General features: G+C 44.9%; 11 protein-coding genes across 11 annotated transcripts; 7 read left to right on the forward strand and 4 right to left on the reverse strand.

The window, feature by feature from the left end:
• Window positions 1-696: 696 nt before the first annotated feature.
• Window positions 697-2284, forward strand: K450DRAFT_261631 (uncharacterized protein). The gene is made up of 4 exons (XM_051592349.1): window positions 697-1458; window positions 1534-1837; window positions 1910-2003; window positions 2070-2284. Exons 1-4 carry the CDS (start codon window positions 765-767, stop codon window positions 2220-2222), a joined length of 1245 nt encoding a protein of 414 aa, XP_051440477.1. The 5' UTR covers window positions 697-764; the 3' UTR covers window positions 2223-2284.
• On the forward strand, window positions 2243-2728 carry K450DRAFT_261634 (uncharacterized protein). Its single transcript, XM_051592350.1, has 2 exons — window positions 2243-2496; window positions 2566-2728. Exon 1 carries the CDS (start codon window positions 2261-2263, stop codon window positions 2465-2467), a length of 207 nt encoding a protein of 68 aa, XP_051440478.1. The 5' UTR covers window positions 2243-2260; the 3' UTR covers window positions 2468-2496; window positions 2566-2728.
• Window positions 2729-3434: 706 nt separating this feature from the next.
• Window positions 3435-4513, forward strand: K450DRAFT_261640 (uncharacterized protein). The gene is made up of 3 exons (XM_051592351.1): window positions 3435-3835; window positions 3916-4001; window positions 4069-4513. The coding sequence occupies exons 1-3, from the start codon at window positions 3550-3552 to the stop codon at window positions 4309-4311; spliced, it is 615 nt and encodes a 204-aa protein (XP_051440479.1). The 5' UTR covers window positions 3435-3549; the 3' UTR covers window positions 4312-4513.
• K450DRAFT_261659 (uncharacterized protein) lies at window positions 4366-6910 on the forward strand. Its single transcript, XM_051592352.1, has 8 exons — window positions 4366-4780; window positions 4926-5166; window positions 5238-5717; window positions 5821-5935; window positions 6011-6146; window positions 6223-6482; window positions 6542-6659; window positions 6730-6910. The coding sequence occupies exons 1-8, from the start codon at window positions 4716-4718 to the stop codon at window positions 6758-6760; spliced, it is 1446 nt and encodes a 481-aa protein (XP_051440480.1). The 5' UTR covers window positions 4366-4715; the 3' UTR covers window positions 6761-6910.
• Window positions 6911-7399: 489 nt separating this feature from the next.
• K450DRAFT_261670 (uncharacterized protein) lies at window positions 7400-9428 on the forward strand. The gene is made up of 7 exons (XM_051592353.1): window positions 7400-7628; window positions 7690-7892; window positions 7961-8100; window positions 8168-8263; window positions 8344-8500; window positions 8560-8739; window positions 8799-9428. The coding sequence occupies exons 1-7, from the start codon at window positions 7502-7504 to the stop codon at window positions 9342-9344; spliced, it is 1449 nt and encodes a 482-aa protein (XP_051440481.1). The 5' UTR covers window positions 7400-7501; the 3' UTR covers window positions 9345-9428.
• K450DRAFT_261676 (uncharacterized protein) lies at window positions 9429-10544 on the forward strand. Its single transcript, XM_051592354.1, has 2 exons — window positions 9429-9751; window positions 9811-10544. The coding sequence occupies exons 1-2, from the start codon at window positions 9513-9515 to the stop codon at window positions 10331-10333; spliced, it is 762 nt and encodes a 253-aa protein (XP_051440482.1). The 5' UTR covers window positions 9429-9512; the 3' UTR covers window positions 10334-10544.
• K450DRAFT_303530 (uncharacterized protein) lies at window positions 10545-11459 on the reverse strand. Its single transcript, XM_051593795.1, has 2 exons — window positions 11164-11459; window positions 10545-11083 (listed from the first exon to the last, which is right to left on the reverse strand). Exons 1-2 carry the CDS (start codon window positions 11382-11384, stop codon window positions 10936-10938), a joined length of 369 nt encoding a protein of 122 aa, XP_051440483.1. The 5' UTR covers window positions 11385-11459; the 3' UTR covers window positions 10545-10935.
• A 46-nt stretch (window positions 11460-11505) lies between these two features.
• K450DRAFT_261682 (uncharacterized protein) lies at window positions 11506-14254 on the forward strand. Its single transcript, XM_051592355.1, has 4 exons — window positions 11506-12242; window positions 12339-12487; window positions 12610-13756; window positions 13839-14254. The coding sequence occupies exons 1-4, from the start codon at window positions 11543-11545 to the stop codon at window positions 14123-14125; spliced, it is 2283 nt and encodes a 760-aa protein (XP_051440484.1). The 5' UTR covers window positions 11506-11542; the 3' UTR covers window positions 14126-14254.
• A 95-nt stretch (window positions 14255-14349) lies between these two features.
• K450DRAFT_261686 (uncharacterized protein) lies at window positions 14350-15391 on the reverse strand. Its single transcript, XM_051592356.1, has 2 exons — window positions 14997-15391; window positions 14350-14925 (listed from the first exon to the last, which is right to left on the reverse strand). The coding sequence occupies exons 1-2, from the start codon at window positions 15280-15282 to the stop codon at window positions 14384-14386; spliced, it is 828 nt and encodes a 275-aa protein (XP_051440485.1). The 5' UTR covers window positions 15283-15391; the 3' UTR covers window positions 14350-14383.
• Window positions 15392-16088: 697 nt separating this feature from the next.
• Window positions 16089-17126, reverse strand: K450DRAFT_261693 (uncharacterized protein). The gene is made up of 4 exons (XM_051592357.1): window positions 16885-17126; window positions 16711-16813; window positions 16561-16641; window positions 16089-16483 (listed from the first exon to the last, which is right to left on the reverse strand). The coding sequence occupies exons 1-4, from the start codon at window positions 17050-17052 to the stop codon at window positions 16320-16322; spliced, it is 516 nt and encodes a 171-aa protein (XP_051440486.1). The 5' UTR covers window positions 17053-17126; the 3' UTR covers window positions 16089-16319.
• Window position 17127: 1 nt separating this feature from the next.
• On the reverse strand, window positions 17128-19844 carry K450DRAFT_261696 (uncharacterized protein). The gene is made up of 3 exons (XM_051592358.1): window positions 18676-19844; window positions 18401-18609; window positions 17128-18328 (listed from the first exon to the last, which is right to left on the reverse strand). The coding sequence occupies exons 1-3, from the start codon at window positions 19786-19788 to the stop codon at window positions 17329-17331; spliced, it is 2322 nt and encodes a 773-aa protein (XP_051440487.1). The 5' UTR covers window positions 19789-19844; the 3' UTR covers window positions 17128-17328.
• Between the last annotated feature and the right edge of the window lie 1690 nt (window positions 19845-21534).

Raw genomic sequence — 21534 nt, forward strand, 5'->3', positions numbered from 1 at the left:
TGTAGAAAATGTGTTAAACGAGAGGCCATTGAATGTAAATTCATCAAAGGTCTCACTCATGCATGTGAAAACTAGCCGTACTGTAGTAAATGGATCTTGTCGTGAAAGTCTACCTTCTTACGGCAGGCAACGGCGTGGACCCATTACATTTAATACTTCAGCCATGGTTACCATCGAATGAATACAGCTTTACACAACGTACCTACTAAACATAAGAGTGTCGCACCACGTTTACGAGCTGCTGGCTGAAACGACTTTGTACCGCTTTACACTGGATCAACCCCTCGCTCGTTGTATACCTATCGCTTGTACCAAATATCTCAGAAATCTATCAAAACGAAAGAAAAATAATTTTCTTTAAAGAAACAAACGCGTTTCATGCGGTAGTGTATACTGGGTCTGTCGTATGCAGCACCTACAAAGACCATTCTATGTTGTTACAAAAGTGGCACGGTTACTGAGAAGTTAGTTTCTGATGATGATAAAATTAATAATTTTTTTTTTCACCATAATAAAGCTTACGCTGTCAAGATAACCTGTGTGAAAGAATATATCTGAAAACGTTTAATGGTATAAGGCATTGCTGCTGCTAGAAAGACGAGGGCAGGTAAGGTCGCCTTAATTGATGACGTAGACAAAAAATTGATAGCAGCAGAGAGTGAGCGCGCTGACAAGCAAAGTGCAGTCCACTATCACGAAAAAAGGCGGGCAAGTCGTGAATATTTTTGCCTAAACGTTTGATTCACTCCCATTTTGGTGTTGTAATGGCATTTACCTTTGGATCAAAGCCTGCAACGTCAACAGCATCGCCTTTTGGAGGTGGTTTTGGCACTAACACGGGAGGATCCTTTGGATCAACTAATACTGCGCCTACTTCTAATGCGTTTTCATTTGGCAACAATGCCAGTTCCGCTGCACCTCCCACATCCACCACGCCAAGTTTTGGATTCGGAGCAAGTGCTGCTCCACCTGCTACTTCCACTGCACCTAGCTTTGGATTTGGTAACAATACCACCATTCCAAATCCCACCGGCTTGTTCGGCAATACACAACAACAACAACAAACTGGTGGGTTTGGAACAAATACCTCCCAACCATCTATGTTTGGTTCTAATACGACAGCGACATCCACAGCCCCAAGCATGTTCGGATCCAATACCGCAACATCCACAGCTCCAAGCTTATTTGGGTCCAACACAGCAACGTCTTCCGCTCCAGGTCTATTTGGGAATACCACCAATCCGTCCACAGGATCCAATCTCTTTGGCACAAATACGAACACTTCGCAACCATCATTATTCGGTCAATCAACTACCACGCCGTCGTTGTTTGGATCGACTACACAAAATACAGCACCATCACTGTTTGGAAATACAGGAGGAACGTCACTATTTGGCTCTAAGCCTACTACACTGGGGGGTACTGGAAATATGTTTGGAGCACAACAACCTACTATTGGTATGTAAAGAGGGGGGAGTGATACGAATGACTGAAAACACTGACTGATATTGGTAAAAAAAATAAATTGAGTAGGTGCCAATGCAAATGCACAACAACAGCAAAATCAACAAGTCTGGCAATACCTCTCACAGCAAGAACAGAGCGCACAGCAATTGAATCAACGCTTGCTGCCGGGACAGCACGCTAACCCACAATACATATGGCAATCCCTTGCCTTGATAAAAAGCGAATGGGATCCTAATTCACCCAACTGTAAATTCAAGCACTACTTTTACAATATTGTCCATCCCAGCGAAGTGCAACGATTTACGAAACCACCCAATGAAGACGATAAGGCTTGGGAGATGGCTATGAAGAACAATCCCGATCCTAGCTGGTAAGGGCCATGGCTGGTTTAGTTGAAAGGGAGACTTCTGTGACTGACGTTTTTTTTTCAATGGGGGTTTAGTATGGTGCCTGTTCGAGCTGTGGGCTTCGAAGCACTTCGTACTCGTATTGAGACACAGGATAGACAATGCCAGGCGCACCGAATCAAACTAGAGGTAGGTGAAGGATGGAAACGAGAATGGCATAAACCACGAAACTAACTATGTCACCTGTCAATGCAGCAATTGGACCAGAAGATGAAAGAAGTCAGACGTAAACACACCATTGAAACCATTGTCAAGCTTCAAGAATATAAACGTCGCCATATTGATCTAACACAGAGGGTGATACAGGTAAACCAGACATGTGGCAATTCTTGGCGTTGGTCGGCGTGATATTAATCTACGTGACGGGTTATGTCAGTTTTTGAAATATGCACAGATACTTCGTAACAAAGGATTCTCCATCGAGAACGATGAAGAAGCACTGCGGGCTAAACTGGAAAACGTACAAAGCCATTTACAGCAATCTGAGCAGTTCCATGGTAAACTCAACCAACTCTGGGCACAGCTTCAATTGGTTCGAGAGTCCAGCCGGATCTATGGAGGAAATGAAGATGATAAGGGGTGGGCGTCTGTGAGTGAGAAAGACATGCAAACCATCTCCAAGGTAAAGTAAAGGAACAATGTTTACACGTATTTATGGTTCAGTTATTTATATACATTTTTTTTTTCACAGGTGTTGGAAGACCAGCAGAATGGTCTCGCTCATGTTATGAAAATATTACGTGACGATGTTCAAGATGCCATTGTACTCAGTCAAGCCCTGCAAGAGCAAAGTCAATGAAATACTTACAATCAATAAAATTTGCGTCGTCTCACTGTGTGTTGCTTTTTTTTAATGACCTCGTCCAACGTTACATTGGATGATCTCGGCTGTTAAAACCAGGGGGGGACAAACTGGGCGGACTTCGGATTGGATAAAAATGGTGTTCCCTATTTTTACTCTTGCCCAGAGAACGAATCGATTGCGGCGATACGGCACGAGGATGTCAAGCCTTGTCATCGGGACGAGGGCTTGATGCTATTGAGCAGCGGTGAAATACATGGACGCGACCAAAGTCAGCAAAGAAAGTTTAGAAACGTTTGACATTCTTTGCTGAAAATTGTCATGAAGAAGGTGGTTCGTTGCCTCAAATGCAAAGCGTAATGGGATAAACCAACTAATAATAATAATGGGAGTGCGACAGAGACGGGGTTTTATGTTCGAAAATTACGTGTAACATTAGGCCCCACTTTTCTCGGCCAACAATTGAAACGTATTGATTGGTAGTCGTTTCAGGCGGACAGTAGGGAAGCAAGAGGAGACAGGCTAGGAGCATGAATATCGAGCTATCGGTGGATGGTTTTGGGCTATGAAAGCTTGAACTGAAAAGTCAGAGGTTTGGCTCGCACTGTTCAACAGCCAAAATGCTCGTCGCTTAATAACCAAACGGTCAGACCTTATGGGTGGGCCTTGACCTGAATGGGTAACAACACAGCGTGGTTTGCATCTCAGGAAGAAAATAACTTGAAACTCCACCAAAGCCACTATACCGAAATCATACTCAACCACTGTGTCTGCATTTCAATTAACCGCGCGCGCAAGTATAAAGGATGAGAGCCTCGAGCACCCACATTTCTTTCAGAAATCTCCCTCTCCCTTTACACTCTCCTTTAAAACATGAAGTCCATTGTTGCTGCCATTGCTGCTTTCGCCATTGCTGCCGTTAGCGCTCAAACCACCCCCGTTTCCCTCACCTCCCCCCTTACTGGAACCGTCTACACCGCTGGTACCAACGCCATTATCACCTGGATTAACCCCACCGTTACCACCATCTCGCAAATTGAACTCGTTAAGGGCCCCTCCTCTGCTCTTCAACCCGTTCTCACCGTTACCACCAATGTTAACGCTGCTGACATGACCTACACCTGGGCCATCCCTGCTGACACCGCTGCTGGCACTGACTGTAAGTATTTGCGTTGGATGGAGGAAAATTTTTCTGTGTGTTTGTTGTGGCTCACCGTCGTTGGTTTTTTCTTCATGTAGACGCTTTCGAGCTCGGTACCTCCCCTAACATCGCTTACTCTGGTTTCTTCACCATCCAAGCTGGTTCCGGAGCCGTCGCTTCTTCCAACAGCTCCTCTGCTGCTTCCAACAGCACCGCTGCTGCCACCTCTGCTGCTGCCACCTCTGCTGCTTCTTCCTCCGTCCCTGCCACCACCTCCATGGCCGCCACCACCTCCGTGGCCGCCACCTCCGCTGCTAGCTCCTCTGCTGCTGCCTCTTCTTCCGCTGCTGCCACCACCAAGGCCTCCGGAGCCTCTGCCCTCAAGGCTGGTGTTGTTGGTGCTGGTCTCGTTGCCGGTGCTGCTGCCCTTCTCCTTTAAATCTGGAGAGGATAGCCCCTTACACTTAAGAAAACAAATCATTTCATGTTTCTAAAAGATTAACTACATACAATTCTCTCTCCCTCCAATGTACTTTTTTGTTTCTTCGCAGCTTCCAACTATTCATCAGTATACTCTCCTTTCCCTCCCTCCAATGGAAGACAATATCCACACAACCTCAAATTTTTAAGTTCGCTTTTAAAGTAATGTTATGTGCCATTCTTTTTTTCATGACTGAAAAAATTATCACACAATAGTAGATTCGTTGTCAACAATGAATTGTTTTAATCCCCATACCACGCGTCTGTAAAGTTTTTTTTTTTTTTTTTGGAGTTTTCCTTGGCATGACATGCTATTTACATCTGCGACCCTCTTTGAACACCCGTTGAACCTATCGGTTCTTTTTGTTTTCTGGCCTGTTCAACAACCGCGTACCTTCTGTGAACTCTAAATTTCTTCATGTCTTGGTCACAATATCTGGTGGATCAGGGTGCACTAGAGGATGGACAAGCGGTTGCAAAGAGGTTAGGCTAAACAAGTTTGGGTAGCTGATCACGCATCGGTCATGGTTTGATCTGGCCGAGATGATCTCCACATCACTCGGATTTGATTCCAAATCCGCAATGGCTCAACTGATCCTAACCTCACCTTTCTTATTACGCTTCTTAGAGCATACATCGTAGAACACTTACAGGCGCTTCTCGATAAGTTCACGGTAAGGCTGGCAACCCAGTTCCGTATCCCGCATGAACCATGTCGTATACTACCCTTTGGTTCGTACGCTATTGGTTCGCACCTTCGAGCCTCCGACATGGACCTCGTCTGTATTGCGCCTCATCAAGTGGAGCATTTTACCTTCTTCCAACAGTTCCCTCACATACTCAAAAGCGAATCCATCCAGGTTCTCGAGGTACACTTGATGGTGGCACGACACGCGTAGGGTAAACCTCTTTTTTTTTAATCACATTGGCTTGTATGCAGGTCGTACATCGCGCTCCCGTACCTATCATCAAATTCGTAATGGACAATATACCGTGTGACATGTCGTTTGCTCGCCTCCGCGCCACGACCTTGGACCCTCTACCCAATCTCCTCGACGATGCATTGCTTGAAGGGATAGACGATGTGGATATGCGTAGTTTAGATGGCCCTCGCGTCAATCTGTATATTGCGAAATTAGTTCGCCGACAACATCGGGATGCATTGAGTTCGGCTCTTCGTTGTATCAAATATTGGGCCATCAATCGCGGCATTTACGGAAAACCAATAGGGTACCTCAACAGTGGTACATGGACACTTCTCCTCTGCAAAACCTATTTGACAAGCAATCGTAGTGAGCACACTTCGTCTCAGCTTTTACTTGACTTTTTCAATCAATGGTCTCATTGGGAGTGGCCCAAGCCAGTGTTACTGAACGAATTGCATGATCACGATGGCCAGAGTATTGAGTTTGAACAGCTTGTAAGTGTCGTTGCTTGGCGTGGCAGAAGCCTCAGCCAAGATTGCATCGTTTCTCCATGAGAGAAAATACCCATCCATTTACTGACCGTCATCTTTTTCATAGCCTGAATTTCAAAATGATGTTATGCCCATTATCACTCCATGCTATCCATATAAGAGTGGTAATCCATATGCAACTCAGTTTAGTAAGAAGGTGCTTCAACGGGAATTACAGCGAGGTGAGTGTAACACGAGGAAGGGGGAAACGTGTAACTATTGACATCTGCGTGCGTACTCACGTAATGTCCTCATAGCCTATGCTATCATCACCGCTGATGAATCACCACAATTCGTATCCAAACTATACAAACCATTTCCATTTGACCGTCAATACAAGCATTATCTCAACATCATCATGTTCTGTGAATCGACCAAGCAGCAAGAAAAGTGGTAAGGATTTAAAGGACCAAACAGGACAATTTTAGATGTCAAGCCCCCCACTGACCACTATGGACATCCGATCTAGGAAAGGCAAACTTGCGGCGTGTATACCCAAGATGCTGCAGCTATTGGACACAAATGAGATGATCACCTTTGCTCATGCATGGACGGAATGTAGCACAAGTGTATATGCGTATCGCACTCAGGAGGAGTTCTTGAATTTGACCAGAGGCGTGTTTGTGGATGATCCGATCGATTACTACCGCACAAATGATCTGAATCCTGGCACCCTTTTTCGCCTTGACTATTATATTGGCTTGGAGCTCTCGCCATCGGCTATCGACCGTAAGTCATCCTATGTAAAATTATATAGAAATGACAGGATCACTAACACTGCCCATTAGCCATCCATGGGTCTGTATTAGACCTAGTAAGTCAGACAGAGCAATTCATTCAAGAAGTTCAATCCAAGATGGTGAAAAGTGATCAAAATATCAAAATTCTGGTTAAAGCTGTTAAAAGGTGAGTGAAGCGTTGGCCACCTTATAAGCATCTGCAATGCCCCTATCTTAATCTATTCTTCTGCTCACAGACGAGGCGTAATGCTTTCCAGTGACCGATGAAAGGAATCACAGTAATGAGGAGCAAATATGACATGCTTGTACATAGCAAATTATAATAAGAATCCATGTCATGGTTGTTCCTATCGTACTGTCGCTGGTGCAGGGTGACCATACATATGTCACTTTTCTATTGCCAATAGGTTACATTGCTGACGTCTCCTGAACCCTCGGGCAAAGCCAGGGATAGCGAATGTCCATTCCCATCAAAACGTGGTATGCTGTTTGTTTGAGATCCACACGTGGGTAGGCAACATGGACGGTGTTGTCCTTTAGGGGGATCGTCACGATAACCAAGCGTGATGGAATTGCTTGGTTATAACTCTAAAAGTACATACCCGTTTTCAATCATTGACAAAACAATGGTCCCAATGAAGGATGGCTGTGCGGGAGCATTTTGGCGACTTGACCGTTCCATTTGCTGTCAGCTAGGTGGTAGTGAAGTTCGCGTCAAGTACTTGGGAGGACGGTCACCAAGAAACATTAGGCTGCTTAATGGTTTTTCTTTTTGTTTTTTTTTTTGGCAGCCCTTCTTTTAGAATAAGCATTGTATTACCATTGATGACATTAGCCTCTATAGTCAGATATGCATGTACATAGGGCGTTTCCTTGTTTCAAGTTTGCAGAGACGAAGTGGTCCCTGTCATGATGGAGAGCTGACGGAGTCTTAAAGCGTGCGACGGAACCGCAATAAAATCTTACCCACTCCTGTTGTACCTGATCTAGTCTCATTTACAAGCAAGCATGTCAACTTCCAACGATTCAAAGTCTTGTCGAGTAGCTGTTATAGGTGCTGGCCTTGTGGGAACTTTAAATGCAATTTACTTTGCCCAAAGAGGTTGGAATGTGGACCTGTTTGAGCTTCGCAAAGGTAACATTCTTTCCCTTTGTTTGTATTACGTGAATGACAATGGCTCATTCCATTTGTGCAGACATGCGTTTGCCGGAGGTCAAGGCCACGCAGCGAGGAAAATCAATTAATTTAGCGTTGTCTGAGCGTGGATTGAGTGCTCTTCGTAACAGCGGTTTGGACCTTGATAAACTCATTTTAGAAGCAGCGGTTCCTCTTCATGCTCGCATGGTGCATACTACTGCAGGACACCAGATGTCACAAGCTTACGGCAAAAAGGACCAGGTGATTGTCTCCACCCTAACATTTAAATTTCATCCAGTCTTTCACTTTAAGCTAACTTGAGCATGCAGCATATTAATGCCGTGGACAGAGCTCGCTTGAATGAGGAATTGCTTACCATTGCGGAAGAGTTTTCCAATATCAATATCCATTTCGAACATAATCTTATGAAAGCTGATCTGGATAAAGGCGAACTTCAGTTTTTCACAGGGTAAATATCATTTCCTGTGCCGTTATCAATCACACTCAGTCGTCCATTACTAATTGCTCGTAAACAGAACGGGCAATCCTGAAAAAACTTACCACGCAGATCTCCTTGTTGGTGCCGATGGTGCGTATTCCAGAAGTCGTACTCAGCTTATGCGTCGTATAAGGTATATTCAATGACCCTGATCTAACGCTTGGCTACTGCCTATCCTGACAGTACTTTGTACCATTTCTCTTCATGATGTAGGATGAACTATGAGCAGGAATACATCGACACCGCTTATTGCGAACTGACAATGCTCCCAATCAAGAATGAGAATGGTGAAGACGAGTTTGCACTTGATCCTCATCATCTTCATATTTGGCCCCGTCACACCTTTATGCTCATAGCTTTACCTAATCCGGTAATTTTTCTCTCTTTTGTTTCGTTTGCATTCTGATTTTCCATCTAACTGTCCATTAGGACAAGACATTTACATGCACTTTGTTCATGCCGTTTGGTATGTTTGACGAGCTCAACACCAAGGAACTCGTATTGGACTTTTTCAAGAGAGAATTTAAGGACTCTGTCCCTCTCATTGGCGAAGAAAAGCTTCTCGAAGAGTACTTCAATAATCCTCGTGGTTCTCTCATATCCATAAAGGTAAAGATGCACTGTAACCGCATGCATTCCCGGTACTCATTCCTTCTGTTCAACTCTAGTGCAAGCCCTACCACTACCAGGATAAAGCAGTCATCATCGGTGATGCAGCACATGCTATGGTACCATTCTACGGGCAGGGTATGAATTGCGGCTTCCAAGATGTGCAAGTGCTGCATAGCATTCTAGATAAACACGGCGTTAAGGATAAACTATCGGCCGATGGAAAAATTCATGGTCTCCACCAAGCCATGGAGGAATATTCCAAGGAACGAAGCGAGGATGCCCATGCTATCTGCGATTTAGCTATGTACAATCATTACGAGATGCGATCTGCCGTGACTTCGCCATTGTATCTCGCGCGAAAGAAACTAGAAGCTGTTTTGCACTCTATGTTTCCCACTGCTGTCATTCCATTGTACACCATGGTCAGTTTCACCACCATCCGCTATTCTGATGCAATCAAGCGTTGGAATCGTCAAACCTGGTGGATTAATGCCACTGCCACGGCCTCAGCGGTTACGGCTCTTGGTATTGGTGCCTGCCTGGGCCTGCGCTATGGTCGACCCTTGATAGACGCCATGTCCAAATACCTACCCCGATCATAGATGTTGCTCGTCATGGTGTGCGTTAGTTGAATAGAAACGACCCAATTCAATTGCATTTGCTTGCTTGGGTGGTTGTGAGAGAATGTTTACAAGTTGAGATTTAGAGTTGCCGGTAGTTTATTAAACAGAAAGTCAGGATGTTCCCAAACTCGTTGGAAGATCTGATCAATGATGGATGGTCAGCTGACAAACCTCTTTCTTTTTGGGCAATTTACGAACCATCGATTCCATCTTTTTCTCAGTTGTACCATTGCCTTCGTCATGAAAGAGATTATTTCAGTCGACGTCTTGCCTGAGAAAACCTCTATCGATGTTTATGGCCCCTTGACCTCGGACGCACCTCCCCTTCTACTTCGAGGGACGGTTCGTCTGCAACTCGCTCGAACCGCTAAATTCAAGGCACTAACGTATGTATTTTTTTCTCATGTTCCTGGTAGTGTCATGGTCTTAAACATCCATCCGCTAGTTTAAAGTTCAAAGGGTACCATCAAATCCTGGAAAAGTTTCCAGAGACGTCGGTAGTGGATTCGTTGAGTACAGTTCAAGCTGACATCTGCGAAACGCAAGTCACCCTCATCAGCCCTAACTCCAGTGTCTCGGCCGGTCAGCATGAAATCCCATTCTCATTGAGCATTCCTGGCAATCTTCCACAGTCTTTCGAAAATGCAAGCGGACATTTGCGCTATGAATTCACCGTGACGGCCCGCGAATCTTCCAACTGGCTCAACCTGGAATCGCACAAATACAAACGGCAGATTCAAGTTCACCGGCATTACATTCCAAGCTTAGAAGAAGCACCGTTTCTTGACCCTCGAGTGACGTTCTCTAAGCGTCAGAGCCATATTTTCGATATACACTTGGAATATCCTAGCGTTGTACCTGTCGAGCAACAGGGCTTTTCCGCGTTTGGAAATATTGCCCCACTTGGTCGACGTGGTATCCCCGCCAAAGTCATTGCCACGCTGAAGCAAGTCAAAGAAACCAGGTAAGAGATTCGTTGGTTGGCTTGATTGGATCCACTTCTTTACTAAATCCCATGCCAATAGAAACTCAAGTAAAGATCCCTCACGGCCGAACCGAACAGAATGCCGAGTACCGTCCAAATTGACTTCTGAAACCATTTTATATGGTCCGCTGGAATACGACTTTCATACTGGACAATCTGTAGAGCTTAAGCCAGAGCTCAGTAAAGCAGGGCAAAGAATCGATGTACACTATGATTTTGATTTTTCATTCAAATTGGACCAGACCAAGATACAAAAGCACCTAGATACACCGTTGCTCGACATCACCCACTGTATTTGCATACAAGTGTTTTTCGTCGACAATCCAGTTCCATTTGAAGCTCAAGTGCCCATCATCATGACCACCATACCCTCTCGGCCACCAGGATTTGAAGAATCCACTACCTTACTGAATCCACATTGCGCACGGCAAGAAGAGCCAGAGAAGCTTCCGACCTATCAACGAGTGACGACCGATCGACGGTGAATTCACAGAAAAAAAAAAACACCCACACAACAGCAAACAAAGTGTCTTGGAAATAAAAATGTACATGTTCATTTGGTATTTAACTGGCGGCTGCGGTGTTTCATGGTGCATATCGACCGGAAAGGTGAGCGGCTTCGTAGGAGAGACCATCCTTCAAGGTAGCCATACGATTGATTTCTCTCTGCTTGTCCTTTGACACAACTTCTTCTATGATCTCGCCCGATCCTTTGACCAACCTAAGGGGGGATCTGTTTAAATACAGGGACACACAAACGTGATCTCACGACACACAAACATTCATTGAGCCAAAATGGCGTATGCTACTGACCGCGTCCGTCCCGTTAGAGGGTCCACTACCTTTCTGACTATATTCTGTTCTTTGTCGTGGTCGGCCTTGGTCTGCGGAACCATAGCGGCCTTACTAATTGAATCCTCGGTTTTCTTCTTTTTATCCGCCTTGTGTCGGTGAGCTTTAGCTAGTTCTTTCAACTCATTCAGATCCAGGACATGGCGATCTCTCTTCTTCTTCTTCTTTTCGTGCTTTGGCATGTTAGTTCTGGATTGACTGAATGTGTAAAGAGATTTTGGTTTAACAGGCGATAAAAGTAAAATGACATATTGGCCAGGATGATTTTTTTTTTTCTTTTCTAAAACATCTCCCAATTTTTCTCTTTTCCTTATTCCTCTTTCGCTAAGCTTGAGAAAATATGGCCACTGCTGCAGATCCTCCATTACCCTCAGACCATCTAGTGTCGAATCCTACATCCCCTATCGAAGAAAAGACTACTTTACTTGAACAACCTTTCAAAGTGCCTCCTCGAGTTTTGCCCGTCTTCGAACCTCCTGTCGACTGCCTTGATAACCTTGTAGAAACAAACCCTGCTCCCATTTACGCCATTAACGCAGAACAGTATAACCGCCTGCAAGACACATACTTCACAACCCCATTACCAAACGATATCCTGTTTCCTTGGCTCCATGGCGTGGATGGTCGCTCGTATCAGCAATGCCTTTTCTTCGGTATCCGCCAGTGTTTGGTTCCCGTTCACCGAGGTCTAACCTTGGTGCATGCCGATGAAGTATTCTCTAATCAGTCTCGCCTGGTGGGTTCGGTTCTTCCAAATGAGATTTTGACGCCTGGGGAACACCCGGATTTTCTTGATACCACTGAATCAGAACTGGGCATCAACCTGAGAAACTTTAGAATTCAGGTTGCAAGATACGCCACTATCAGTGACATAGTTGTCTATGGCACAGGTGCCATCGACGCAGCGAGGAAGATAGCTGTCGCTCAGAGAAAGATCAAGGCACAAAGGCAAGAGCAAATAAAGGCTGCCAAGCAGCAAAACGGAAACAGACCTCTTCCTTCCGTGAACGATTTGGATTACCGAACCTTTGTCGTCATTGGTAAACATCCCCTTTGATCTTTTTCATCGTTCCCCTCCAATTGCTTAACTCACTAATATTTTATTTTCATTTCTCTGAAAAAATGCTTGACCACAGATCCATTTAACGCTTTTGAGCATTCATACCCGGACCTTGTCTGCCTTGATCATCAGGGTCATGCTGCCAATCGGGTTAACTTTTGGGAACAGGAGCGGGAAGAGATGTATGTGCTCACAAAAGCTTCAGAAATCACAAAAGGTGTATGGGTAAGTTTTTTTTTTAACTTGCCGGCCGCCATAAAGGGCTGGGAACTCCTTTAGACCTTACCTGGGATTTTTTTTGCTAATCAAAACATTGTCTTGTTATCTTTTTGGGCGTGGTTTCACAGCTCGGAAATACCCAAGATGTTCCATTGAGCTCGGACGACGAGTTAGTCAATCCTCATCGAATCTCAATATGCATTGAAACGCATGATTTGGCTGATATGCCATTGCCGTCGACGCTCACTTTAGCCAGAGTCACCCTCAATGATCTGCCAAAGGATCAATTGCCTGAAGAGCTCATTCATCTAGACTGCTATTCGTCAGGCTCATCATTGACCTCTGTCTCAGCATTCGATGTGTTTTATTCTCAAATGGCTCACCTCTTGGAGTTCATAGATGAGCAAGTTACGCAAGGACGCAGGATTCTTATTCATTGTGCCGATGGCTATACGGAAACCAGCATGCTCGCCTTATCATGGGTGATGTACAAAGAAAGGTTAAGACTTCCAGGAGCTTATCTCCATCTGCAAGAATTGAGAAGCTTCTTTGTCTATTCTAGCGATGTCGAAATTCTCAAGCGTGTAGAGAAGAAGATTTTGGAGCCCACTGAATGTCGGGAACCCCCACACAAGCGAAAGCGAGAAGAAACTACTGGGCAAGAAGAGATTGAGCAATTAAGCATTGGCGGAGCAGCAGCTCAAGGCATATGCAATAGAAAGCCCAGTATGGACACCAGTGAGGTTGATCTCGTCAAGAAGACGATGGTAGATGATGAGGAAGACGATGAAGTGGATTTGGTCAGTAGTGAAGACGAGCCAGAAGATCGTACCGCCGATCGAAGGCAACTTTTTGATGATACCTACATGAGTCAAGTTCCAAAACACTTGGTCGCCCCGTCAGCTATGGACACTGATCATCATGACGACGTCGATGAAGTTATACCTATCCTTGATGCCCATCGAACAGCACAAGGAGGTGGTACGTCTAGTTTGGAAAACGAACCAGACGAAGTCAAAGCGCAATACCCATGGTTCTATTCTGAGCGATTTGAGGGCTCTTTTCCTTCTCGTATATTACCTTTCTTATACTTGGGCAATCTTAATCACGCCACCAATCCAAAGGTGCTTAAGGCCCTTGGTATTACACATGTTCTCAGTGTTGGCGAGAACGCCAATTTAGGAGACGATTTCAAACTCTTATTGCTGGACAATCTCTATGATGATGGAATCGATTCTCTGTGGGGACACATTGACGATTGTATAAAGCACATTGGTAAGTTACGTCCCATCATACTCCATGAGATCAGTCAGTCAGTCGTTTGATGTTCATCCTATGTTTCTTTTTCCGTTGGCAGATGAGGCGCGCCTCCAAGGGACAAAGTGTTTGATTCACTGTCGAGTAGGAGTCAGTCGAAGTGCGACCATTACTATCTGTTATGTCATGAAACACATGCACATGTCTTTGGTTCAAGCTTATCTTTTTGTTCGGGCACGTCGTCTCAATGTGATCATCCAACCCAACCTTAAATTCATGTACGAATTGTTGCAATATGAACAGAGATTACTGGGCAAGGTTCAGATATTCTGGCAGATACTTAGCAAGGAGATCCACAGCCTTAATATGTGTTATAGGGAAACTTAATCAGCAAGAGAGATTGATTATTCAAGATCCCTTTTTCTTTTGTTTTATACCCTTCCAATCCAATCCTGACTTTACCCCAAGTACTTTTACAAAAATGAATAACCATTTAAATATCGGTAGAGCTTTATGTACGCGGTATACTACTACTTTTGAGAGAGGGGGCCATTGGAATTACTACAGCCCAAATTAGAACAATGGCACAGAAAATGGGGGGAAAAGTTTACAACGCTATTTGGTACAGACAGGAGATACAACAGATTAAGCTATGAATGCGTGGCATACTCGTTCTCCGTCTTCCAGAGCAGTGAAGTTGCATGGGCCGCGAGTGAGAAGAGATGGAAGGTCATCAGTAGAGCTGTGTCGATTGAACCACCAGGCTTCATGAACATCCTCTTCGCTTTGAGCTCGACCACGATCCATTTTCAAACAATGCTGGCTCTGACAGGTTCGATGATGGGCCGATTGGTATCGCGTACAAACGCAACACACATCGCCATGCCATTGGTGAGACTTTTTGAACGCTGCTTGTAACATTTCAATATCCACTTGATTGGCTTCTGTACATTGCTGGGTGATATGGCCTGCTCCTGCGACGACCCGTGGAGTGCTGGTGGATCTTGCCGACGTGAAAATGTGTTTGCATTCGATCAGTATCTCTTGTCTCGGTGTGTGAGCCCCTTCAAATCCATACATCAGAAGCGGGGATACAAAGAAATGGTCATCCAAGCGATACACTCTGTCATCTCGAACGATTCGCACCAAGCTAGCATCCGAGCTACCACCACCACACAGCGAACGATCTAGAGTATTGACTTAGACACGATGATGCTTTACACAAGCGCAAAATTAACCAAATGGACATTTCATTTACCTATATAAACACCATGCGCGATCTCCTTCATCCATCCCTGCGTAACCTTGGCTGGACTGACAGGCTCGAAATATGTAAAGTTGTGTTCAGGGTAGATGGATTTAGCAGGACGGAAACTGTGGGTAGAGTCATCAGATTCAATCAACTGGAAAACCTCGTGCAGAACGATATGGAGCTGGAACAGAGTAAAATTGGCAGGCACAATCACACTTCTCCAGATATCGGCCACGTCGTCCATACGCGACTCATACTTCGCGTGCAACAACATAAGGGGCTGAGAAGACATGATTGAGTATTGAGAGAGAAGGAAGCATGGACAAACAGGTGTCTTGTGAGTGAGTAGCGAGTATGTAACTAAATCGCGGGTGGGTGGATTTTAAAATGGACCATGTTGATAACCATGCTGATTTGTTTGGCCTGTCCGGGCTAGCTACCATTGATTTGGGACTCCATTCTGTCAGAGCTTTCTTGAAAAACGCGGAATTTCAATTGATGGAAAGGGAAAATGAACAGCAGGCAGGCAATTCTTGTGTATTCATGCATAGCTGGGATCAAAGGCAACACAAAGATATCGCAATCTGTCAAACAAATCCGATTTCATCGAAGTTCGCACTTACCTTTAGATCGAAATAAAATATCAAGTTGTCTGATAGAGATACGACTGCCAATATACTGGTACCTGAGCGGTCGTTAGGATGGAGGGTCATTAAACATATTTTACAACCATTGTAGTAAATTGATGCTAGCTAAAGCCATATTGGCAATATAGGATGCATACGCTCTATTGTCTAATACCCTGCATCAATTGATGCTTCACGAAGACTTAAAAAACTAGCTGAGCAATCACTGCGTGGTAACATGAGTTAGCGGTAGAGAAAATATCTCATCCATGCAGCTGCCATCGAGGTTTCGGTCCATCAAGTCGCGTATTTGCATCGGTAGTAACATCCAGGGCTTTGCTTTACTGAAACCAATGTGACTATATGGAGATAGAAATGATATCGTATGGTGTCTGCAGCGTTTTAATCACGACCCTAAGTCACTCAAGACTGTATGAACGCTATTCTATCGTCTTCACTTCTGATCCAAGGACACTCGATTAGCAGTGGCCAGCCATAAAACAACATAAACGAAAAAGTATATATATATCAATTTTATGATGGGGAGTTTGTAATAGTAACGCTGGTCTATAGAGAGGGGAGGGGTAAGAAGATGGCAATGATGCCATGATGTGCTCTGGACAGGAGGCAACATAGCAGTCACAAGGTATTTTTTTCAATGGGGGTGGATGATTTTTTTCCTGCATGGCCCTGCCATGTCCGCTCACTTGGCTTCATTGACGCACCCGCAGTTCTTACATGTCCGAAGCTGCTGATCATTTGCATAACGCTCTACTATAGGCTTCAATTGGCTGCCCAAATCCACACAATGGAAGGACTCCTCGTAGATAATCTCCTTGCAGTCTTTGCAGTACCATCGTAAACGATCTATCATAAATAAAAATCAGTCATCTGATTGGCTGGGCGAATCTGACAAGAGGAAAAAAAAAAAAAAAGACAATTACCAATATGATGTGGTTCTCGAATTTTTTCAATGACAATGCCGACTGTGTTTGCATAGCGAATTGGACTGTGCGGTACATTTCCTACGAGCGAAATTAAACTGGCCCATGAGCATCAATGCGTTCGAACTAGGCGGTCTAAACAACTCTTACCAGGTAGCAAGTACATCTCGCCTTCATTGATGGCGATATCTTTGAAGTCTCCATCGACGAACACCCTCAAAGTCATGCTGCCTTTGTACTGGAAAAACCATTCCTACATACGAGAAAGAGATAAGCAAATGGGTCAAGGCTAGCCAGTAGGGTGTAATCGATGGAATTCCATACCTCTGTCTCGTTTATGTGAAAGTCGGTTCGAGCATTCGGCCCACCTACGGCCATGACTTGCGTCCCATTACCGACCTGTAACATGTAGTTGCCGATTGGTGGTTTGAGCTTGTCTTCATTCTCGGAGAGCCATTTTGCCAAGTTTAATGGAGAGGGGATCTTTGTCATGATGTCAAGGGAAGAAGTGAGTTGACCGGATTTAGCGGAGTTAGCAAGGATTAAATACGACAGCCAGCCAGTTTCACCGGAAATGGCAATTTAGATATCAACCATCTTGCTTTTTTGCAGTTGAATGAACGCTTTTTATTACGATGGGTTTTTTTTGTAACTCTATAAAGTTATGTCTTTTTGTACAAGTGGACTTACATCCAAGAAAAAGAAAAATATAATACACGTGTTGAACGTGGAGGATTCAAAAGAAATTGGGCAAGACAAAGGAAGAGATTACAAATCACGTCCCTTCTTCCATACTGAGTCACTCACTTTGGTCACTTCACTCATTTCACGTACGTCATGCACTCGAATGATGCTGGCTCCTCCAGCAATACTAGCGGCAACCGCAGCCGCTGTGCCATATCCGCGCTTGGATGCTTCCGAAACCCCGGTGGCATCACCGATGAACTTTTTGCGAGATGGGCCGACCAGGCAAGGGAATCCTTCCAGTGGGGCGTCATGGCCAATGATCTGCTTCATCTCTCGAAGAATGTCAAAGTTCTGACTTCCAGTCTTTGCGAAGCCAATGCCAGGGTCGATAATGATATTCCAGCGATAAACACCGCTGCCAATAGCTTGATCAATGAGATGCTGAAGCTTTTGGTTGATATCTTCTACCACGTCGTCGTTTTCATAGGTGGTATTCTCCTTGCTCTGCATGGTAGTGGCTGTACCTCGCATGTGCATGAGACATACTGGAACCTTGGTTTTAGCCATAACAGCGAGCATCTCAGCATCGCGACTACCTCCGCTCACATCGTTGATAAGATCAGCACCAGCTTGAACAGCCGCCTCTGCAACTTGAGCGCGGAAGGTATCAATGGAGATAGGAAGCTTGAATCCCTTGGCGCGTAATGCCTTGATGACCGGAACTACTCTTCGGATTTCTTCTTCCACAGGGAACGTTTCATCAGCATTGACGCGAGTGGACATGCCACCAATATCGATCATATCGGCGCCTTCCTCAGCCATACGTTCAGCGTGAGCCACAGCCGTCTCAACATCCATGTGCTCACCACCATCTGAGAAGCTGTCAGGAGTGGTATTAAGGATACCCATAACATAGGTCTTGGCATCCCATTTCCACATGACCTGAGCGCTGCGGTGCATAGGTAGCACTTTGTTAATCTTGAGAGGGCCTTCAGGAGATTCTGCAGTCACTTTCAACAACTGGGACAACATTTGTCCGCAAGTACGGAATAAGGTTGGGTGTTCCATGCCCTTGGCAATACTGAGTTGAGCAACTGATTAGCTTTTTTTGCTAACGCACGTCATTTTTTTTTGTTGACGGGCAAATACTTACTCGCATAATGGCCATAAAACAAATTCCCTTTCCTGGATTTTAGGGTGTGGAATAGTCAAAACTTCCGAATGGTAGACAATATCATCGTAGAACAAGATATCCAGGTCAATGGGACGAGGAGCGTTGCGGAAAGAAGGTTGTCGTCCAAGTTCAGCTTCAACTTCTTTCAGCTTGCGTAACAAATCTTCTGGTGACAAACTTGTCAAGATCTAAGGCCACGCAAGATTAGTACACATGACCGCCACGTTAACATTCAGTATAGCCAAATGACAAACCTTAATAGCGCCGTTCAAGAAAGGTGCTTGCTCAGTGTAGTACATAGGAGGTGTCTCGTACAAAAAGCTGGTGTCGACCACAGTAGATGAACATTGGCTCTCCAACAGAGCAAGTGCGTTCTCGATGTTAGCAATGGGGTTGCCTACATTGGATCCTACGGCTATATAAGCCGAATGGGTGTAATTGGCCGGAATATCTGCAAAACGGCTTTGTTCCATAAAGTGAGCATACGTCTTGCCACCCTTGCTTTCCTCTTCCTGGATCTCCTTAAGCCACTGCTGATCGCGAGTGATTTCCACACCAGCACTCTCAGCGAAAACCAAGGCACTAGGCTTCTCCACCTTCACGGTGATTTTGCTCACATGGCATTTCTCGAGACAGATTCGAGCAATGGCTGCAACAAAGGCTTCAACAGTTTTGTAGCCGGAAGCTTCAATATGTCGAGACACCGATCGCACAATGGTACGAAGATGGTATGACTTTTGCTCTTCGGAACGAGTCAAGGGATAGATCTTGAGATTGATAACAACCACTTGCTTTTCTTCGCGCTCCCATGGGTTGACACCAATGATAGTCGAGAGCTTGAGATCCTTGACAAACACAACATCGTCGTAGCCGAATCCAGAAACGTCGCCAACCGTCTCGAAGCTAATAGATGCTCCTCCATTTTTCTCTTGCTTTTCCAAAGCTGCCGCTAAGTCGGCAAGATCAGCGCTGGTTCTGGTCACTTCTACACCGGCGGAAGCGGCATGCAAGAGAGCACGAGGCTGCTCGACCTTGACAGTGGCCTTGACAGCTCCAAACTTGATGATACCGACCTTGACAATAGCATGTGCCAGTTCCTCAAAAGAGCGGAAGGTGGTTTCTTCGGCAACCTTGGTCACAGCCTTGGTGACATGGCCATAGTGAATGGATTTAGTGACGTGGTCAGAGTCGCCTGCCGGGGTGATGTCTGTATACAAACAGACATTGATGACCACAGGCTGTGTCTTGCATCTCTCCCAGGAGTCTACTCCAACAGTGTTGCGAACAACCAGATTCTTAATCAGAATCTTGTCCGTTTTTCTCGCTTCGATGGACATGGTATAAACGGCGGGCTCATCTTCCCGCATAAGCTTATTTAAAAAATAAAAATAAAAAGGAAATTTCAGGCGATCACGTGGCTGGCAAGATGAAAATCTGGTTGGCCCTTGATCAATTTCTGTCCATAGCGGAATCCAAGTCCTGATTATCATGATATGATACCAACTAATTAAGCAGTTTTTGCAGCAAAAAGTTCATGTTCCCCTTTATATATAATAATTCTTAAAGTATTGAAATTAATATTTAAAAGCCCTTAGGAGCTTTTGTGATCTGAAGTACTGCAGTGCGAAAGAAATATCGATAATTTGGCTGATCTCCAAAATTCCTGGGTGGGTGCTTTTTCACTTAGCTTTCACACTCTTGCATCCATATACCTCTTTTAAATAGGATCATGCACTTACATCTTATCATTGAACATCAATGCCTCACAGGATCGGCCGCAATGTTTTCGTGGATACTTCGAGACATTCTTCGCGGTGGCTACAATAATGATGAGCGTAAACCAGACTTCGAAACTCTATAAACTACACGCACTTAAGTCACCCTGAACTGCGCTTACAACACAGTCGTTTGTTTCAGACACACTATTGTACTTCCCACACTTTTACAATTCTCCTCATCCTCATTCCATATCTGATATGTCATCGAGGAACTTACTATACTATGCAACGCCTTTACAACATCGTTTGATAGGCACACCCCGGCTGCAGCCTGTGCATATGCTTCGGCTCGTAATTCATTGGGACTATAACAACGTATACATGTCCATTTCCGTGTCCGAGTAAGCCATATTGGAAGTACCGAAAAACGAACAACCTTCGGTTTTGTCATTTGTAGTGGCAAGTATAGCAAGTTCAATTGACGTCCACTGGTTCCTGAGCTTCGATCGCCATACATTAACACTTTATTAAGCCTTACTCGGATCTTTATACTACGATGCTGACTCCTGAAATATTGTTGATCTCGAGTTAGGATAGTATTAGTCCCTGAAATTACTCATGTAGCATTAAGGTGGCATACAAACAATGTAACGTATACCAAATGTGGACACGAGACTGGACTAGCCTGACCATGGCCAAGTGTACATATGCTACCCCGCATTTGACATTTCGTGTTCTTCTCAAGCTACATGACTGGAACTGTTCGAGGCTTTTGTTCATCTTCGAAAGGTGGACTCCCCCCCCCCCTTATGCAACATCATGGCCGTGGTATAATGATGGTTCTCCCGCACTTCTAACCGAGACCCATATGTTAATAAACCCCTATTTAAGTAAAATAAATGCAGATGTGGAGGGAACTGGGAAGTCCGTGCATATCGGAGTGGAAGTTACACTTCTGCAGAGCAAAGATGACCGCGAACTATCTATCTGAGAACATCCTTTTGAACACTGACATTACACTCAACAGCTTGTCTGGCTCTGAACCATCGCAAAATTCATGCATCCACCTCATCGATAGTGCCTACGTCAATGAGAACAGTCATGATATGACGTGGAGTCCCGCCATTTGAAAGACTATAAAAGACCGCCATGTTAGCTGTCGCTTGTTCCTTAATTCTTGCCACCGCACTCGCGCGAATGGTGCTTATGCAGGACTTGCCACCCTGTCCAGCACGCCCCTTGGCTCGATCCTAATTCAGGCGTCTTACCGCTTACTGGCAACATGGTCGCTAGCCTGTCTTAGTTTTGTTTAGACCTCCCTGTATGGGATGCGCTGGAGGACGCTCCAGTTGCTGAACTTGGGGACCGCTAAACAAGAGGGGAACCTTTTTTTTT

The sequence above is a fragment of the Umbelopsis ramanniana genome, assembly GCF_025399195.1.
Source record: "Umbelopsis ramanniana AG unplaced genomic scaffold K450scaffold_89, whole genome shotgun sequence".
NCBI lineage: Eukaryota > Fungi > Mucoromycota > Umbelopsidomycetes > Umbelopsidales > Umbelopsidaceae > Umbelopsis > Umbelopsis ramanniana.

What these genes read in the sequence shown, in the direction of transcription:
- K450DRAFT_261693 (XM_051592357.1), bottom strand. Translation starts at nt 17,052, where the DNA reads ATGACAAAGATCCCCTCTCCATTAAACTTGGCAAAATGGCTCTCCGAG. An exon ending in TTCACATAAACGAGACAGAG is followed by an intron (nt 16,814 to 16,884) that starts GTATGGAATTCC and finishes TCTCGTATGTAG; the next exon opens with GAATGGTTTTTCCAGTACAA. An exon ending in TCGAGAACCACATCATATTG is followed by an intron (nt 16,484 to 16,560) that starts GTAATTGTCTTT and finishes TATTTATGATAG; the next exon opens with ATCGTTTACGATGGTACTGC.
- K450DRAFT_303530 (XM_051593795.1), bottom strand. Translation starts at nt 11,384, where the DNA reads ATGCCAAAGCACGAAAAGAAGAAGAAGAAGAGAGATCGCCATGTCCTG. An exon ending in CCTCTAACGGGACGGACGCG is followed by an intron (nt 11,084 to 11,163) that starts GTCAGTAGCATA and finishes GTATTTAAACAG; the next exon opens with ATCCCCCCTTAGGTTGGTCA.
- K450DRAFT_261670 (XM_051592353.1), top strand. Translation starts at nt 7,502, where the DNA reads ATGTCAACTTCCAACGATTCAAAGTCTTGTCGAGTAGCTGTTATAGGT. An exon ending in CTTACGGCAAAAAGGACCAG is followed by an intron (nt 7,893 to 7,960) that starts GTGATTGTCTCC and finishes TTGAGCATGCAG; the next exon opens with CATATTAATGCCGTGGACAG. An exon ending in GAACTTCAGTTTTTCACAGG is followed by an intron (nt 8,101 to 8,167) that starts GTAAATATCATT and finishes GCTCGTAAACAG; the next exon opens with AACGGGCAATCCTGAAAAAA.
- K450DRAFT_261640 (XM_051592351.1), top strand. Translation starts at nt 3,550, where the DNA reads ATGAAGTCCATTGTTGCTGCCATTGCTGCTTTCGCCATTGCTGCCGTT. An exon ending in CACCGCTGCTGGCACTGACT is followed by an intron (nt 3,836 to 3,915) that starts GTAAGTATTTGC and finishes TTCTTCATGTAG; the next exon opens with ACGCTTTCGAGCTCGGTACC. An exon ending in CCGGAGCCGTCGCTTCTTCC is followed by an intron (nt 4,002 to 4,068) that starts AACAGCTCCTCT and finishes CCTCTGCTGCTT; the next exon opens with CTTCCTCCGTCCCTGCCACC.
- K450DRAFT_261676 (XM_051592354.1), top strand. Translation starts at nt 9,513, where the DNA reads ATGATGGATGGTCAGCTGACAAACCTCTTTCTTTTTGGGCAATTTACG. An exon ending in GCTAAATTCAAGGCACTAAC is followed by an intron (nt 9,752 to 9,810) that starts GTATGTATTTTT and finishes TCCATCCGCTAG; the next exon opens with TTTAAAGTTCAAAGGGTACC.
- K450DRAFT_261659 (XM_051592352.1), top strand. Translation starts at nt 4,716, where the DNA reads ATGTCTTGGTCACAATATCTGGTGGATCAGGGTGCACTAGAGGATGGA. An exon ending in GGACAAGCGGTTGCAAAGAG is followed by an intron (nt 4,781 to 4,925) that starts GTTAGGCTAAAC and finishes TACGCTTCTTAG; the next exon opens with AGCATACATCGTAGAACACT. An exon ending in GTATTGAGTTTGAACAGCTT is followed by an intron (nt 5,718 to 5,820) that starts GTAAGTGTCGTT and finishes TCTTTTTCATAG; the next exon opens with CCTGAATTTCAAAATGATGT.
- K450DRAFT_261682 (XM_051592355.1), top strand. Translation starts at nt 11,543, where the DNA reads ATGGCCACTGCTGCAGATCCTCCATTACCCTCAGACCATCTAGTGTCG. An exon ending in CCGAACCTTTGTCGTCATTG is followed by an intron (nt 12,243 to 12,338) that starts GTAAACATCCCC and finishes GCTTGACCACAG; the next exon opens with ATCCATTTAACGCTTTTGAG. An exon ending in CGATTGTATAAAGCACATTG is followed by an intron (nt 13,757 to 13,838) that starts GTAAGTTACGTC and finishes TTCCGTTGGCAG; the next exon opens with ATGAGGCGCGCCTCCAAGGG.
- K450DRAFT_261631 (XM_051592349.1), top strand. Translation starts at nt 765, where the DNA reads ATGGCATTTACCTTTGGATCAAAGCCTGCAACGTCAACAGCATCGCCT. An exon ending in AGCACAACAACCTACTATTG is followed by an intron (nt 1,459 to 1,533) that starts GTATGTAAAGAG and finishes TAAATTGAGTAG; the next exon opens with GTGCCAATGCAAATGCACAA. An exon ending in CGCACCGAATCAAACTAGAG is followed by an intron (nt 2,004 to 2,069) that starts GTAGGTGAAGGA and finishes CTGTCAATGCAG; the next exon opens with CAATTGGACCAGAAGATGAA.
- K450DRAFT_261696 (XM_051592358.1), bottom strand. Translation starts at nt 19,788, where the DNA reads ATGCGGGAAGATGAGCCCGCCGTTTATACCATGTCCATCGAAGCGAGA. An exon ending in TCTTGAACGGCGCTATTAAG is followed by an intron (nt 18,610 to 18,675) that starts GTTTGTCATTTG and finishes GCGTGGCCTTAG; the next exon opens with ATCTTGACAAGTTTGTCACC. An exon ending in GTTTTATGGCCATTATGCGA is followed by an intron (nt 18,329 to 18,400) that starts GTAAGTATTTGC and finishes TGCTCAACTCAG; the next exon opens with TATTGCCAAGGGCATGGAAC.
- K450DRAFT_261686 (XM_051592356.1), bottom strand. Translation starts at nt 15,282, where the DNA reads ATGTCTTCTCAGCCCCTTATGTTGTTGCACGCGAAGTATGAGTCGCGT. An exon ending in CGCGCATGGTGTTTATATAG is followed by an intron (nt 14,926 to 14,996) that starts GTAAATGAAATG and finishes TCAATACTCTAG; the next exon opens with ATCGTTCGCTGTGTGGTGGT.
- K450DRAFT_261634 (XM_051592350.1), top strand. Translation starts at nt 2,261, where the DNA reads ATGCACAGATACTTCGTAACAAAGGATTCTCCATCGAGAACGATGAAG.